Here is an 18,297-nt window from a genome sequence, read left to right as displayed (position 1 = left end):
CAGTGCTGGGGAGCAATGGGCTCTGGGAGGAAGCTCCTCTGGGCCTTGCTGGGGTTTTTGAGCTGCTCTTGTCCCGCCGGGGTGGAGGCACAGTTTCCTCGCGCCTGTATGACGGTGGAGGCCCTTCGGTTGAAGCGATGCTGCCCAGTGTTGGGCCTGGAGCCCGGCAACGTGTGCGGGATCCTGCAGGGCAGAGGGCAGTGCCAGGGGGTGCGCGCGGACGCTCAGCCCTGGAGCGGCCCGTACACCCTCCGAAACGTGGACGACCGGGAACGATGGCCCCTCAAGTTCTTCAATCAGAGTTGCCAGTGCACAGGTGAGAGGGGACGCTGGCGGTGAGGGGCGGACAGATTTGCTAACCCTGCTCTGAGCAGGGCCAAGGACTGCAGAGGTCCCTGTTGGAATGAGGCAACAAGAAGGCTATCAATATTATCAGTTTTCCAAGAATTCAATCAAGTTTATGACCAAGCCATGCTATTCCCAGTGCAGAATAGAGCAGGTACTGGCGTTCAGAGCACTGTGCTTAAAAAAGCACATTCTCTCATGCAACACTTTGGGTTTTCACTGTCTTCCCCTAGAATTCCCTCTGTAGTTCCCACAGCCCCTTTTTTTTTTCCCGGAAGATTCTGGATATTGCAATACTATGTTCAAACCTGGTTCTCCTGTGACTGCTAAACCTGGTGCTGTGAGCCTGGTCCTGGTGATTGAAAGCCTGTGTCTACTAGCGTTTAGTTGTTGTCGTTTTGGTTTATTTTGTTTTGTTCTGACAGGTTAGTTGGCTGTGCACCAGAGTTTTAAGACGTATCATGTGTGCTTGTTTTTAGGCATCTAGGCCTGTGGTGTCTAGGCTAGTGAATTTAATTTGCCTGTTCGCAGGAGTTTGGAACAGTGCGCATCTGGACTGTTGAGGTTTCTTATTTTCCAAACAAGTGTGACGTGAAATAATTCCCGGTCTGTGATAAATCCAACCCATGCTAAGGCTCTTTCAAATAGTTTAATGCCATAGGGGACTGCGCTCCAGTGCTATCTGGGCACTGTTTAATTTACACTTTAGATATGGCATGAGATAGCTATGGGAATTCCAAGTGCCATATGTTTGATTATATTTGATTAGACAATGCTATTAACCATATCACATTGTTCATGGTGGCACAATAGGCTTGTTGGAGGAGCTGTGAGCAACAGGATCAGTATTTTCCAGAAGACAATTCTAGAGATCTCTCAGTAAATTATTCTGTTTGAGCTTTCTGCTGAATACTTACTTGGATAGAAGGCCTTCTGAAAGGCCTGTAGCTATTCAATACAGAATATTGTTTTAAATCATAACCATCCAAGTCTGGGTGCTGAGCATTTCTGAAGGAAATCCCAAACCCCCAAAACATTGATACCTGGTTATTATGGAGCCCGATTATTTTGATAGTTTTGTGAATTCATTTACTTTTCTATGGAAAGGAAAAAAAATCTCATCCCTTTCTAGGCTTTAGCAGATAATACACATTAGTTTTTTGTATATCGGCACAAAAGCAATGGAAGAGATTAAAACAGAAAGATCCAGCTCCCCTCCCCAACTTTTACATGAAGAATGTTATACAAAAGACCATCGTAAGGCTGTTATCCTAACTGCACATGGTTCACTCGATGTGCTGATGGCAGCAAAAATACAATCTCTAGAAAAAACTGTGGTTATGGCATGAGTGTAGCTGTGATGTAGCAAAGAGCTATTAGTACTTGTTTAATAATAGGTTTGAATCCATTGTATGTATTCTATGATGCATTTAGATACTCCTACTATTAATTCAGCTTGTGTAAGTTTCTTGAATTGAACTATTGACAGTTCCATAACATTGTCCTATATTCCATGAAGGAAGATGGTCGTTTGTATTTCAATAAGTGGTATGTTTTGATTTAGACAAAATGCATTGTCTAGTAGACCTTGGAAATTGTTGCTTGTGGCTAATTACACAAAAATCAATATTTCAATAGGATGCCTAATGTCAGGTTGGAAAAAATCTGCATTAAACACTTCTGAACTAGTTTTGTTTGCTGTCCATGGAAAGTTTTTAGGCAGCAAAATAATCAAATATTTTTACATTCCCATGTAATAAATGATCGGTTGTAGAGAGGAGATTTAAATTCTGTCGTATAGTTGTAAGCATATTTCCAGGAAAGCCTAAACAGCTGATAAGATTGTCCTCCCATTAGGCAAAAGTGAGCTTATAAGTACACTTAATTTCTTCTTGTAGGGCAATGTGGCTGTAGAATATGCTAAATTATAACTGTTTCAAATCCAACCTGCACTGCAGCCTAAAACGAGGTCCAAAAGCAGAGGCTAGTGACCCTTATTGCAGGAAAACTAGCCATTTGACTCATATGGCAAGAAACCTGATCTCACCCTTGGGATACTGCTGTATGCTGGGGTTTCAACTCTAGGGTAACCTGTGTTAATGTAGTGGCTGAAGTACCCTGAAGAAAAAGTCCTTTATCCTCATTTGATAAATTATCATGTGTTAGCTGTTCTCCATGAAAGGAAGAGGAAGGACAGATTTCGTGTTGCTACAAGAAAAAAAAAAACATAGAAGATGGTGAGGGTTAGTTGGGTTTACTTTTACTGAAGAAATTAACACTTTTAACACTGAGTTGTAGGAGTTACTGATTTGTGTTACCTTCGGTATCTGAGGACTGACCATGTGCTGTGACTTTGCTCAGAGGTAGAAAAATCCGTCTTTGAGCTCAGACAGTCCCTGAGGTTGAGAAGCAGTTGAAGTGCTATGTGCCAGCTGACATTACCATATACCAGTGAAGTCTCTGAACACATAAGAAATGGCATGTCATAAGATGTGTCATTTTCCCAGTGTCATGTCCATGGAATGACCCAAGAAGAGAACTAGTAAGGCCATCAGGTCTACAGAAACAGCCAAATCTATGCAACTTTATCAGGAAAAACACCATTAATGGTGGTGAGGAGAGATACAGAGGAAGAGAGCTCCTGAGGAGTGGGATGCCATCTCCAGACAAATAGGTTTAGTGGGGAAGAAGCTCCACATGATTTTTTTCCCCACCATCAGTGCAGTGATTATTCCTAGAAGCCATGGAGCAAGCTGTGCCTATACCCGAGAAGATGTGGACCCCAACTGTAACATTATCTTCCGTCTGTGTGCTGGTGTGACCTTCTGCACTGTGTTGTCTAGGCGCCACAAGAAGTAAGGAAATCTAGGTAGTCCTTAGCATAGCCTCAGAGAAATTGTGCACCGAATTGCTACATGTTAGTCATTGAAAGCGGGAAAATGCTGAGACACAAATCCTTCATTGATCCTACGGTTCAGTGTTCATAAAATGTTGAGAGGTTCTCTATCTTGCTGCAAATGTCAGCTGAGCACTATATCCCTATAAGCTCAGTCTGCCACTGGAGTAGCAGACACGGAGGTTAGGTTGTAAGGGCCTGGGACGTGTATTTCACAGTGGTGCTATGTGGGAGTTCTGCAAAGTGGTACATGAACTTTCTGGAAATAGCAAGGCATTGTTTCGAGACCAACGTGCTAGTAGCACTTTAGCTTTAGAAGGATGAAACAACTGCTGAAAAAGTGTCTTAGCTAGAACACCACCCACAAAATGCGCCTGCCTCCTGAAAACCTTCTCATTTTCAATCTGGGAAATACCATAGGCTTCCACCAACTTCTCCCCATTTAGGCTGCTCTATAGCAACAATCCTGTGATGCGGGAAAAGAAAATGATGAAAATTAACTGCTGTCTCATGAAGTGTTTGTGTGTGTGTAGGACATTGCCAAGCAGACCAGAGGCTGATAAAAAAAAAAAGCAAGACAAATAGCAGAAGTCCCGTGGCATGAATTCCTACCTTGCCAAGAGATTGGTTGCTCCTGATTGCAGCCTCTTCCTTGACACCAGTTCTCTTTCTTGCTCAAAGTGCATGTCCCACTGAAAAGTGTCTAGCGGAGTGGAGTAGAGAATGGACCTCTTTGGTTACTTGGTAAATCAGCCTGCTAAGGGAGAAAATCCCACAGATCTTCAGCAGGATTAATTGGCACCTGCCCAAGGAGAGTAGGCGTGTAGTCACAGGTCTGCCTGGCTCCAGAGCCATGCTGGTGGAGGAAAGCCTGTTTCCCCAGATGACTCACCTTCTTGGGCCTTTGCAAATTTCTTCCCATAGCCTGAGGACATAGAATATACCTAAGCTATGGATGTTGCCTGATAAAGTGATCTCAGAACAGAAGAATGGAGGAGAATGAGCCTCTCACTGAGACAGAAATAGGTGCTAGACAGGCAAAACCTGGTCCTGCATTAATTGTGGCTCTGTTAATAGTGTGTCTCAATGTGGTGCTTATCCAACCCTGCAAGTAAATGCGTTATTAGAATTACTGTAAGGGCTATCTCCGATCTCACAAAAGGTTGCTGACAGAATGTTTTCAAGGTTAACTCCTGCTTTGCCAATCCTCTCTTTAAAAGAACTGAATTGCACCTTTGGGTGAAAAGGGACACCTGTTTCTTTCCAGAAGTTCATGAACGGCTCCTGCAATATACATGGCTAACTAGGTGACATTCTACATTCTTCCTGAAGATTTTTCCTCTGGTCAGTACAGGTTGGAGCATGTGACAGACTAATAGCTAACTTGGGTTGTCAAGAATAAGCGATAGTAAAGGTAGTGGAGTATATCAACTCAAATGAGCAGTCATGCTTTTCTCATGGGACTCGTAGGATAAAAGTATAAAATCGATGCTTCCCCCATCTCAGTCATAATTGAGATCAATTATCTCCCGCACCACCATAACATATCCATGTACTCCTGCTTCCTCTCGTGAAAACTATAAACTCTTTGCTTTTTCTGGAATAAGTTGTCACCACCATAAACCAGAGCAGACCCCTGGCTTCTGGTGTCTCCAATCCTAGCCTAGCCCAGCTATTCCTGCCTGCATCAGGATGGAACATAAACCATATGCCAGGCTATCATCCTTTTTTTGTGTCTCAGGCTTTCCAAAACATAGGTATAGTCTTCGCTTTGGTTGCCCATAACCCTATCACTGGTCCTAAGCTTTGTGAAATCATTTAAATGTATCAATCTCATAGCCTCATAAGATCTTCAAACCTGAAATTAAGAGTTCTCATACCCCCTTGGTAGGTCTCCCAGGAGTCTGTAACAAATGCTTACAGCTCTGCAGTCCTTATTCTGGAGTGAGCCCTAAGCTCTATAACCTGTGTGACAACACCTCTTGCAACCTCAGGAGCCTTTCCGATGGTTGATTAACTGTAGCTCCATACCTGCTGACAGTCGGAATCTTACTGTAGTGTTAACACTTCTATATTCAACACTGCGACTTAAGGACATCTACCCATCCAGGAGCTCTTCAAAAGCCACTTTCCCATCTTCACGTTAGCCTGTCCTGGGACAGCACTGAAATGTGTGTGGGGAAAAGTGAGATTTTGTGGCTTTCTGGAAGGCCTGCTCCCTTGTCTCCAGCAGGTTGAGGAAGAGGATCCTGCCCATCTACTCAGCCCTGGTGAGGCCACATCTGGAGTATTGTGTCCAGTTCTGGGCTCCACAGTACAAGAGGGATGTGAAGCTGCTGGAGAGAGTCCAGCGCAGGGCTACAAGGATGATCAGGGGCCTGGAACATCTGCCCTATGAGGAGAGGCTGAGGGAGCTGGGCCTGTTCAGCCCGGAGAAGAGAAGGTTGAGACGGGACCTGATCAGTGTCTATAAGTACCTCAAGGGAGGAGGTGAGGCCAGCCTCTTTTCAGTGGTGGCCAGAGATAGGACAAGAGGAAACGACCATGAACTTAAGTTCCACAGGAACTTAAGGAAAAAATTCTTGACAGTGAGGGTGACAGAGCACTGGAACAGGTTGCCAAGAGAGGTTGTGGAGTCTCCTTCTCTGGAGATCTTCAAAACCCACTTGGACGCGACCCAGCGCCAGGAGCTCTGGGTGTCCCTGCTTGAGCAGGGGGTTGGACTAGATGATCTCTAAAGGTTCCTTCCAACCTTAATGATTTTGTGATTCTAAGGCCATTGGCATGGTCATCGTGGAGTAGCATGTGTATACAGGAAGGGTGTGGAATGAGAAGGTCTCAGTGCAACTTTTGCAGAGCTGAGTGGAGATCTCTGAGGAGCCCTGGCTCTATCCTTTCTCTCCCCACCTTCTCGTGGCAATGCCCACTAATCTGCACCCCTCCTGCACTAGCAGTCTGGGCAAGAGATAGCTGCACATTGCCAGAACAGACACTCCTCATCTCCTCCAGCAAAGTCAAAGACAGCTTACCACGCTCCAGCGGGGTCTTTCTGCTGTTTTTGGCAGTCTGCCACTGTAGGCAAGAGGCCACGGTGTCTGCGCTTAAAGCGAGCTTTGTATTCCTGGACTCTTCCACCACATTAGAGAATCTGAGTTAATAGACTAGAGCAGACCTGATTAGTTGCCTCAGAAAAAATGCCACCAGGGAACGACAGTACTGTGCTGCTTCTCAGGCTGTTATTTCAGCACCATTTAAGAATGCTTGAAGTGTGACCAGCAGCACCCCTGGTGCTTGTCCTGGATTTTGTGGTCTCCTGAAAATGCTGCTAACAGACTTTGTTTTTCACAGGGCTCTGTCCTTGTTGCACTGTTTTGTTTGGGATTTTTTTACTGTGTTTAAAGATCCGCATGAGCAGACCAATTTGGGGGTTTGATCCTGGAAGTCTGGGAGTACTGGAGAGCCAGTCAAGCAAAGTACTTAATCACGTGCTTAACTTGAAGTGCTTAACCCCAGTTCTGCGCAAATCCTCAGACGCCTGAGGGCTTTGCAGTGTTTTCAGCACCTGAAGGCATCAAGCCTATCATCCAGCGCTTCACCCGCGCAACCAGCTGAGTGTGATTCTTGGCCCGCCTGAGCTCCTGGGAAGTGAGCCATCCTTACAGTTAAGCAATTGCAAAGCTGCCAGTCTACTCAGCTGCTGTCTCTTCCAGGGACTGAAGTCTCTGGGGAGGAAAGGAACACTAATTCTTAATTTTTCTGCATTTCAAGGTTAGTTTTCCTTGATTCATAATTTCATGGATGCTTTCTTCCTCTCAACACAGGAAACTTTGCTGGCTATAACTGTGGTGATTGCAAGTTTGGCTGGACTGGCCCCGACTGCAATGAGAGGAAGCCACCAGTTGTCAGGAAGAACATCCATTCCCTGACTGCAGCAGAGAGAGAGCAGTTCTTCGATGCTTTACACCAGGCAAAGACAACCATTCATCCAGACTATGTAATTGCAACTCAACACTGGATGAGTCTGCTTGGTCCTGCAGGAAATGAGCCACAAATTGCAAACTGCAGTATCTATAACTACTTTGTTTGGCTTCATTACTACTCCGTCAGAGACACACTGCTAGGTGAGTGCTTTTCTTATTGAAGGGGTCCTTCATGTAAAGTAATGTATAAATGCTGAACAAAGCTAAGTGTTTAACAGGACTGTTAACTTAGCAACCAGTGAGGCCCAGTAGGAGCAGATCTGTAGAATAAACAGCTGATGCTGAGGACCTGGTGGCCATATGCAGTTTGGAGAGTTCTGCTTTAGACCTGCTCCCAAGGACTGAAAGTTGGGTGGTTGGCTGAGGTGCATGAGCTGCACCTTCCACCTGGTGGGAGGACCATTCATTTGCTTCAGGATTACTGTGTTGGGTAGGCTGATGTGTGGCCAGCGATTCACCTCAAAAAGACTTTCTTAATACAGACTACAAGGTAGAGGCAGTAAAAGTGGAGAAAAGGGTTCTTCACAGATGAAGGCAGCATCCAGAGACTTCCGAGATTGGAGTCTCTCTGCCTACTTGACCTTGAGTCTCCGTTTGTGGCTTTTAGCAAGTGACTGAATGTGGGATTCACCTGGCCACTGCTGGAGAGTGTCTGTTACCCTGGAGCGGGTTTACTCCAGTCTCTTCTTCTGAAACTTGCTGGGATGAGTACGACAGTTGAAGGACTTAGCAAAAGCAGGAAGCCTTCAGAGGATAAGACAGTCTTGTGGAAAGAGGCAGCGCCACTGCAATGATAAGCAAATCCCTACGTGGGTTGAGAAATCTGCTCTTTCATTGCCTCAGTTTTTTGTGCAATGTGGGGTTATCCATTAGACTGCTCTTCTCCAAACAATGTTACAAATTCAGGAGAGGTTGTCAGCTCACCACCTATCAAAGCTATGATGTCAGTGTATAAGGTTAGTCACATTGTGGAAGTGCAATGTGAGAATCAAAGTGGATTTTCTATACGATATTTTGGTGAAACCATTATTACAAAATTGCTAAATATCGGAAATGGCTTTTGTTAAAATGAAAATACAAATGGTGACTAATTTGTCATTGAGGAGATCAATATATTTGAACTCTCCTATCTTTGTGATGACTTGAGCAAGAAGAGAGATTAGTTTTGAATAGAAAATACAAGACTAATCATAAAATCTTCCAAATCTTTGTGAACCAAATACCCGTCTATCATGCATACTCTATGAAGATCTTTACAGCTTAAAAACATACTCCTATACTTTTAAAATTTGGTGGATCCATTCTCATCTTCAGAAGCATCCTTTATGTTAAAAAGATGCCAATCAAAACCTATCTTTTAGAGGACATTGCTTGTCTCCAGTACTATCGCTCAAACAGTGTAAAGTTATTTTGTATTCAGGGAAACATCAGGACAGGATCAAATAGCTGTTACCTGAGGATCTCTTCCTGTGGAAGTAACTTTTTGACATGTCTCTCTCTCTCAGTTTTTTTTTTTTTTTTAAAGTTTAGAGCTAGTGTAGCGTGTTGGGACACTGTGGAATCAACGTCTAGTCATGTAAGAAAATAAAACTGGGTTTATTTGTGAATCTTAGGAGAGCAACCTCTCATTTTGCTGGATTGCTAAAAAGAAAAAATCTGTATTTCTTCCGAAATCCAGCATGAGATTTAATTGTAAGTGCATGGTTAACCATTACAAATCTCCTTGGCAAAATGATAGTTATGTACAAAGCATGCATTAAGACATTACAGATGGCTTTTTTTTCCCCTTAAGGCTAAGCTATGTTATATCAAGTAGCTTTTTTTTATGAGATAAGAATTTATCTGAAAAGGTGATGTCAGTGCCCACTAGTAACTGGTCAGCTAAATGTAGGAAAAACTAGCTTGTCAGTACACATTTTGAAAACAATGCACTGCTTTTCTTCAAGGACTTCCTAAAATGTGATGGAAGCTCTTCTGCTGAGCTTTTGAGGTCCAGGAAGGGAAACAGTTGTGAGAACTATAGTGATCTGAAATGCTTAGCAGCAAAACCCACCACATTTCTTTCCTTTTGCAGAATCATACTTCACCTCCTTGCAAAACACTGCAGAGAATCCCCATCACTTTAGCTGGTTCTTCCAGAAGCTTCTGTAGTGGGGACCAACAAACACTGGAGATCTTTAAGACCCGCTAGGATGCAGTCCTGTGCCACGTGCTCTAGGTGACCCTGTGTGTGCAGGGGGGTTGGACTAGATGACCTCTAGAGGTCCCTTCCAACCTTAAGCATTCTGTGATTCTATGATTCTATGAAACACGAGTCTAAAAGAGTTAAAAAGCCCATTTTTTAAACAAAAAAAGGTGTAAAAGGTCATGTTGAATTACTATTGGCAGGTTTGTCAGGTTATGGAAAATAACAGATTCTAAACAGTAACATCCTCTCATATTGTAACTTTAACAGATTAGATTAGAATATGATAGAATGGAATGGAATGGAATGGAAAAGAAAAGAAAAAAGAAAATAGAAAAGAAGAGAAAAGAATGGAAAAGAAAAGAAAAAAGAAAAGAATGTGTAAGAGCAAGAAACAATGCAGAGACAATGGGGTACATATTAGAGAAGAGCTTAGATTTTAGGTTCTGAGATTGTTTCTTCAACGTTAAAATGGGAAGAAATCTTCACAATGCCAAACCTTTTGAAATGGTGAGGTTTTGAGAAATGCTGACATTAAAAAGAGGGCTTTGTTTTGCCAGTCCTGTGCAAGTATTCTGGCTTCTGATCTGTGCTTTTTCCAAAGGTGCAGAGCTGGAAGTTTAAATTTGACTAAGATAGAAGAAGGTACTCACTTTCTGCCTAGCTTCATTTGGTACTGAAGTGCTCATCCTGCCTTCCCTTTGTAGGACCTGGCCGCCCTTTCTCGGCTATTGATTTCTCACATCAAGGACCTGCCTTTGTTACTTGGCACAGGTACCATTTGCTGTTGCTGGAAAGAGATCTACAGGTTAGCAAAACATCCTTTTTATTTTTCATGGAGCTTTTCTCTTTTGCTATACATCTTTGTCCGGCTAGCCAAGGATATTTCCTAGGATAGATTCTTACACAACGTACTGTCAAGTACATTTCCTTACTGGTCCTTTTTTATTTAAAGTGAATTTAGTTCTTGCAAGGTTCTGAGCAGTTTTGAGATGACTGTGAGCCTTTTCAAGAAGAACAAGACTTCAAATGGAGTTAATAGCCAGATGAAGATACCACAGATCCCACATTAGGGACTTCACTCTGAACAATTACATAAAGGTTATCATTGAGATTTTCCGATATAGTCTCAACAAAGAACAGAAGATGTCTAATAAAATCAAAGCAACACTTACAAGCACAGCTTGGTGACAGATATTGCCTGTTGGTTTTGAAGACACTATCTTAGGTAAAGCAACTCCAAATATTATCCCTTTAACAATGCCATTTAATACATTCATATATTTAGGTATAGACTTTTAAAGCAATGTACGCTAAGATGCCAGGTGGTTGGTTAAGTATTCATATTCGTATTACTTCTATGTTGGCAGCATTACTCCACTTTAACCTGTTATCAAAATAATTGTGGGATCTTGCTTGCATGAAATCCTGTCTAACAAGCAGATGCAAGCATTAAGACAAAACCAGATTCCTCCCCACCTTTTCTGGAGTGAAAGCAAACCACATAAACAATTTTACGCATTGCCCACTTGCTTCACTCATAAAATCTCTTAATTGTTTAAAGGCTTGATTCATCTTTTCTTCTCTTCTCCTGCTCGATTACTGAGTGAAAAGAGCTAAGTAGAAAGCTTAACTTGGCCAAAAAAGTGCAATTCAACAGTACAATAACTACAGACAATATTTTTCTTGGGCCTGACTCAGTGCAACAACGTTTGCAAAAGAGTTGGAGCAGCATTATGAAATGTGTCGTTCATTTGCAAACAATTTTGGGAAATTACTCTGTTTTTTTTTTTTTTAGATCTTTCCTTTAGAGCTGATTCCCTGCTAACACATTTCCTTTCCTTGTAGAGACTGATGGGCAATGAGTCCTTTGCATTGCCCTATTGGGATTTTGCCACGGGTAGGAATGAGTGCGATGTGTGCACAGATGAGCTCTTTGGAGCATCCCGGCCAGATGACCCAACCCTAATCAGCCCCAACTCCAGATTCTCCCTCTGGCAAATAGTTTGTAGCAGGTAAGAGAGTTCCTAGAAAAAACTTGCAAGCTGACCAAATCTCGCTTCTTGTTTTTTGTTTCTTTTTTTTCAGTATTGGCAGCTCATATTGCTCTCACAGTGGGAGGGAATGATAGGAAAAGAGTCAAGGCTGCTTTTTAAACCTGGCACTCATGGAGGCTTTATATGGTGCTATCTAAGTTTTACTACTGGTATTATGGAAGTATATTCTTAGGATGTTTCTTCTGGGACAAGATTTTAGTTGATTCAGCCAATCTGAGTCTGACAAAAGTTTAAAGACCTTGCCACATTTGCAAGTATGTTTTTTAAAGGAGAAAAGCCAGTATGCTCATTCTCTGTAACACTCAACTGATCTTGGAAGAAGTTGTGGATAGGTTGAAAAATCTGGTTTGCATTGTGCGAGATCTTAAATCCAATATATTTAATGCAGTTTTGGTATTGACTTCAAAGTGACTCAGTTTTCATGTAGCTAACAAAGTTAAAAAACCCCTACTCACTATCTTGCTGTCAGCTATCTGTAGGTATACAGCGATTTGAGTAAGTGCAGGGTACTTCTTTGAGTAAGTTGATGGGAATTTCATGTGCAGGATCGGGCCCTTATGATATATGATGTTGTTGTTTATAATACTCACATAATATTCTTCTATGAGAAGATCACCTTCTTCTATGATATCCTTCTGTGAGGCTGGGGTCAATCCGAGGTCAGAAGAAGGTACAGAAAGTTCAGAACTGTTCAGAAAAGAGTCTCTTTCTCTGGGCATGTAAAGAGCTACTCGAAATACTGGCCTTAGGCACCCATTAGCATTATGTTTTATCTCTAGTTTTTCTCTAAAATAAATAGAGTTTTGTTTTTCTTCTTGAAAACTGAAGTGACTGGACTTTTGTCTTGCCAAGGTTAAATAGAAGGCCTTTTCTTACCCCAGCAGTTTAGGAAAGTGCCATTTCTTATATAATGAATAGCCCATACAGATATATTTTTTACAGCTGTTATGTTGTTTTTCTTCTTCCCTCTTGATCTCTCTGATCTAAAGGACCCCTCATGAGCTGCAGCACTTTTATCCCCCAGGCTCTGAAAAAGAGGTAACAATGTACTGCAGCCACCTCTCTCCTGGTACCTATGAGGGCTGAAAGTGCAAACCTGTTTTCTATCATTCCTTGCGTTTCTTTTTGCCACCTCACAATGGGACTCCTTTTTATTTTATTTTTTTTCAATCGTTAAAAGTTAGAATGCTACTCATTACTCAGGACCAAAAGTTTCAACTGTTTGGGGCTGTCTGCCAAAGCCTACTTTTCTCAAAAGCTGGGATGGGAGAGGGCACGCACGGAGTTCTGCTAGCTCTTCCCGAAAGGTCCTCTCACCGAGGACCCCTCAGGTGAGGTGAGGCCTCTTTTTCACTGTGGGGGGAGAAAAAGGCTAACAGGCACGAACGCCCTGTCCTAGCTTGTGCCCTCTTCTGCTTCCCTCCCAGTTTGGACGACTACAACCGCCTGGTCACGCTGTGCAACGGGACGGAGGAAGGGCCGCTGCGGAGGGGCCTGCCGAGGGGCTCCGGCCGCCCGCTGCCCACTGAGGAGGACGTCAGGAGCTGCCTCTCCCTGCGGGAGTTCGACAGCCCCCCGTTTTTCCGGAACTCCAGCTTCAGTTTCAGGTTTGTCCTTCGGCTCCTCTGCAAGCCAGCTACCTCACGTGCACTTATTACTCGCGTGTTTGTGACTGAGACAGGCTTGATTAATAGGTATTTTTTTTAATCCATCCACAGGAATGCGCTGGAAGGGTTCGACAAACCAGACGGCACCCTGAACTCATCAATGTTGAGCCTTCACAACTTGGCTCACTCTTTCCTCAATGGGACCAGTGTTCTTCCTCACGCGGCTGCCAATGATCCCATATTTGTGGTATGTCTTTTTTTTTTTTTCCCCCCAATGTGAATGTAACTGGCAGTGATCCAAAGGCAGCTGTGTCACCAGAGATTTGCAGAATGGAAGAAGTAAAGCAAACCCGCTAAAATGGGTCCTTTCCATACAAAGTGAGAGCTCCCTTCTCTTTGCTTGAACACTGCCATGTTTGCATAATGGTCAAATAAGGGAGGAAGGCATCTCAGGATGGTTTGTGCAATATAAAATCAGCTTCCAGAGAGAAGAGTAATATTCTGAGTCATGTTGCCCAGAATCCTTTCATTAGGTAGGATTTAAACTTCGTGGCTTATAGCAGACAATTTTACAGCAACAGAAAAACTGAACTAGTTTTCAATCAAAACTAGACTGAGTAGCTTTTTGGTTAACTCCTCTCTAATGGACAATCTAAGAGGAAGCACATTTAATTTCAGAAATAATGGGATTTTGCTGGTGCGTTAGTATAGAATTGCATTGCGATGAGAGGACAAACAGCAAACATGGACAAACATGCTATCTGCTACACATTTCATCTGCCAGTTGTTTTCTTCTTTGTTGAACTAAACCACAATGATTACACGGAAAAGTTCTAGCAGAATTAAATTATTTCCTTATTCTAGTGTTGTAATTTTGCAATTTTCTGTTGAAAATGTTAATTTGATAAATTAGCCTGACTACTTAAGTAGTAGTTCTCCAGCTTCTTTCCTTCATAATTCTTGAATTCCTACATTAATTCCTTCTTACACAGTGACATCTTTATTTCACTGTCTTGTGCATTTTTACACAGAGAGCTATTTTCCCTAGACATTTTCAGGACTATTTTTTTTCCAGGGTGGTCATTAAAGAACAAAAGTACACCAGAAACGATTTTGAGCAGCCGCTGTGTCTAATTGGCGTCTAATAGGTGTCTGAGCTCAGGGTGGAAACAACTTTCCTGGAGTTTTATAGACCTATAAACTTACTGGGAAAGACTCAATGCAATATGAAGCTAACAGGAGTCGTGGTGCTTGCGGAATGCTACAAAATGACCATGAAGAATCCAATTTGCTGCAATTTTCCAGACACCTTCAGAGGCAAGTGAGAGGGAAACATGTATGAGATGCAGATTAACCTGAATGAGCTTGGTGGAGCCTTACATGAGACCTACCTATTCATTTCCATCTGGGTGATACTATGATATCAAGTCTTAAATATATATAGAGAGGAAAAGCAAAGGGTTTTCCTTCTGCCTGATACTGCAAACACTTCATAACTGTCCGGACAACGTTCAAACAAACCACATCCCTTGACGCTGTGGAGATGCTGTGAGCTTCCAGCATATTCTTTGGAGCCAAGATGTTACGCTTTTCTGCACTTGTGAAGCGTTTAATGCCCTTGAACATAATAACCACAGGATTAGGTAGCTTCTGCAACGCTTTGAGAAGCTCCTCACTTGAAACGTCCGTTTCCCGCTGCCTCTCATGCATTTAAGTGCTGCTTGTTCTTGTGAGTGTCTTGAGCTCCCTCCCGTGACTAAACTAAGCATTGCTTCTCTGAAGGAGTGCTTAGACTTCAGAGTCAATTTTCATGCATAGGTCTCTAAATGAAGCTGAGATTAATCAAAGCTATTTAGCAATTCACTTTGCATTCAGCCTAAATCCCTGGGTCAGGGTTTTCAAGAGAAAGTGCTGAAAAGTAACTGGACTTTTCAGTGTAGTGAGTACTCAAGGTAGCTTGTGACAATGATAGAAAGCTGGCTTTTACAAAATGAGCATCTGGAGAGAGAGCTCATGATGAACAGTGTAAGAAAGTATATAGCAAAATGTCTTATGGAGTAGTTTATTTTAGCCCATTCTCATAAGTTTTGCTGGTTTCTTGTAAAAAGCTGCTTCCCCTGAGGCTAAAGTGAGTATCTGTCCCCATGTCACAGCTCTGTGTATGGTGGGACACCAGTGAAGCCCCAGCAGGTCCCTGGGACATGTGCTGTAGCCAGGGGAGGGCAGGCAAAATTTTTCCATCCCTGAGGAGGTGAGAGGGATGTGGGAACCAAGCTGGGGTGTTCTCTGAGGGGCAGCCTGAGTCCTATGCTCTCCTCTGGTGACAGAACCGTTGTGCTTGTTGAGGGCAGGCAGTGTGCCAGCTCCACCCTTTGGTGACTGGTGTCTCGCCACCCTCCCCATGCTCATGCTTAGCATCTGCCTAGACCCACTGTGCAATTTTCTCAAGAGAGAGCTTAATAAACATGCAGGATTGATTTTGCAGGTTCTTCACTCCTTTACTGATGCCATCTTTGACGAATGGATGAAGCGGTTCAGCCCTCCTGACAATGCCTGGCCTGAGGAGATGGCCCCCATTGGTCACAACAGACTGTATAACATGGTCCCTTTTTTCCCTCCTGTGACCAATGACCAACTCTTCCTCACTGCGGAGGAACTTGGCTACACCTATGCCATCGACCTGCCAGGTACGTTTTGAAGATATGGCCATACCGCCAGGTCAAACAGTGTGGCAGGTGAAGTTCTCAGTGATGCAGGAATTTGGAAAATAAGGCACAATTTGCAAAAGCAGATGTCTATTCCCCAGGTCACTAGCAATCACATGTGTCTGGCATCTTGTCGTAGCCCAGGTAGTTGCAACTTGCCAGGTGTGTTATGGTGACCACAAGCTTGTGCCGTTTGTTCCTGTTGTGCAGCCAAATGCACCAACTTAAACGGCTCTGATATTGATGAGCACGCTGCTTTGGGTCTGGGGAGACTCTGACTTTGGCTCCTGTTCCCAGGGCGGTTTATGCCTGTTACAGCATCCTTTAATCTGTCAGAGGTCAGGCTCTCTGCCAGGAATCTTGTCTGGCTAATGCTGGTCATTAAAAAATGCTAGCTTTACACATTGTACTGCACCATGAAACTCATTAGAGACGCCCTCTGCTAAGCTTTGGATGCTTGGATACTCTTGAGGGATGTATGGGGTGTTTCGTGTTATAACTCTCCACTAAACTTTAAAGATTTCTGCATGTTTTGCCTCAGTGTTTGTCTGTTCTTTTAAAATCAACTTTGACACAAACCAGATCAAGACAAAAAGCTTAAAAAACCCACTGTATTTCTGTCTATTGAGTCCATCAAGAGGCTGTAGGTACTTATCTAAACAAAAAATTATTTTATTTTTACTTTGTATCTCTGTTTCTAATCTGTGGAGACCGCTTAAACGTCTACAGACTGCAAGGGATTGAAATCCCCTGCCCTTCCTTCTGAGGCTGCGTTCATGCAGGGGAGCTGCCTCTGCAGTGGTTTTCTCAGGGATGTCCCCAGAGTTTCCTCTGAATGTTGTGACTTCCCCTGTTAATGCATTTCAATTTTCCTTCTTCTGGACCACTGTACCTTCTTCTTTGGCAATGCTGCTCCCCCTCGGGCATCACTTACCTAGGCAATAACAAAGACAGCTTGGGATTGTGCTGGTTCTTGACTGCAACCTAAATACATTTTGAGCCCACTGTGAAGCAGCATTTCTATTCCTGTTAGGATGATCAGTGTTCAGAGAGTGAAGTTTTTATGTTATAACCCTTCTCTTTCATCTAAATTTATAGCTTGATGATTCTACGGTATTCACTATAATTAACTAACTGGGGGTTAACATGCATGACATTGTTGGCTCTCATCATTTTGGCTTCATATCCAATTTGGCCATGGCTGCCCTTAACTCTTTTGTTGAGGTATACTTCAGCTTGGGGCATACAACTTTTAGTCACTTCTGTAGTCAGTAAGTGACATCTCCTTGAGGCCCCTGAATTTAAGTCCTTATGTTTAAATAGTTTCCAGGTATTGAAAATACCTTAAGCTTCTCTGAGAGTTTTTCCTGAATGTTGTTTGAGTCAGACTTTATAACTGGCATCAGTGACTGTAGCATTTTTCAGAACAGGACATCAGGAATTTCTTGCTCAAATCTTCTGCAAGCATAATTTAAAAATAAAATTAAAAGTTGCAAGTGGAACTGGAATGGACTTACTTATGCAGCAAGAATGATCAAAATTGTGTAAGAAGACAGTTCCCCAGTAATGGTTCAAGATCAGAGGATGTGATGCACAGCTGGTCAGCAGAACCATAAGTAGTAGGGTTTTCAGTTAAACACTGTGCAGGTAGTTATAGTTGTCAAAAACAGTATGATATTGTGTTCTCTCATGTGATTTTACAAATAAAATTATGAGAAATCCTTACTTCAGATTTTCTGTATTTCCAGGTTCACTTGAAGAAACTCAAGCCTGGGCTATCATGGTTGGAGTCACAGTTGGAGGAGCAGTTGCAGCTCTAGTCCTGCTAGTTCTGTTGCTTGTGTTTTTTCAACACCAGAGACAGAGAAAAGGTTTTGAACCACTGATGAATGTGAGCTTCAGCCCCAAAAAGTACATGGAAGAGGCGTAGTGCCGTGGCTTGTTTTCTTTGGTTACTCTTGTAGGAGGCGAACTTGACTAGTTTATTCAGATCTTAGATGGGTTTTTAGCTACCCACTATCACACACTCCTCTGGCAGCTAAATATATTGTTCTCATTCCTTTTTTTTTTCCCTGTTATCTTGTGAATTGTAATAGGTGAGGTCTCTGGGTGCTAATGTGTAACGCCCAAGACAGGCCAAAGTTTTCTTATTTCCACAGATTATCTGGAGTGTGTGATACATATTCTCTATAGATTTAGATCAAGACAGCTGAGAATGCGACACAAGAAGAAAAACAACTTGATCAATAAGCAAGATGATATTTTAGCTCAGTGTGTTTTTGATTTCATTTAACATCTCTGAGATGTGCAGAATGTCATTAGCTCTACATGTATATTTGAATAGCAGATCATTTTACAGTTATCAATCAATATTCTGAATAAATGATGTAGACTGCTTTGCTGTTCCAAATGTTTCATGCAGTTTGATAAGAGGGAAGAAGGGAGTACAGCCTGACAGAATACTCCGAGAAACCTCTGTTTAGGTTATTTCAGAACCATGATCGGTTCCATATGTTATTTCT

The 18,297-nt window shown here is 42.7% G+C and overlaps 1 protein-coding gene across 1 annotated transcript; it reads left to right on the top strand.

The window, feature by feature from the left end:
* DCT (dopachrome tautomerase) lies at window positions 1–17,787 on the top strand. The gene is made up of 8 exons (XM_010225506.2): window positions 1–316; window positions 7,063–7,362; window positions 10,114–10,214; window positions 11,255–11,421; window positions 12,891–13,070; window positions 13,182–13,317; window positions 15,556–15,757; window positions 17,524–17,787. Exons 1-8 carry the CDS (start codon window positions 16–18, stop codon window positions 17,703–17,705), a joined length of 1,569 nt encoding a protein of 522 aa, XP_010223808.2. The 5' UTR covers window positions 1–15; the 3' UTR covers window positions 17,706–17,787.
* Window positions 17,788–18,297: the final 510 nt, after the last annotated feature.

The sequence above is a fragment of the Tinamus guttatus genome, unplaced genomic scaffold, assembly GCF_059628265.1.
Source record: "Tinamus guttatus ecotype Peru unplaced genomic scaffold, ASM5962826v1 Tinamus_guttatus_pri_ptg000180l, whole genome shotgun sequence".
NCBI classification, from domain to species: domain Eukaryota; kingdom Metazoa; phylum Chordata; class Aves; order Tinamiformes; family Tinamidae; genus Tinamus; species Tinamus guttatus.
This window is presented reverse-complemented; position numbering and strand designations above follow the sequence as displayed.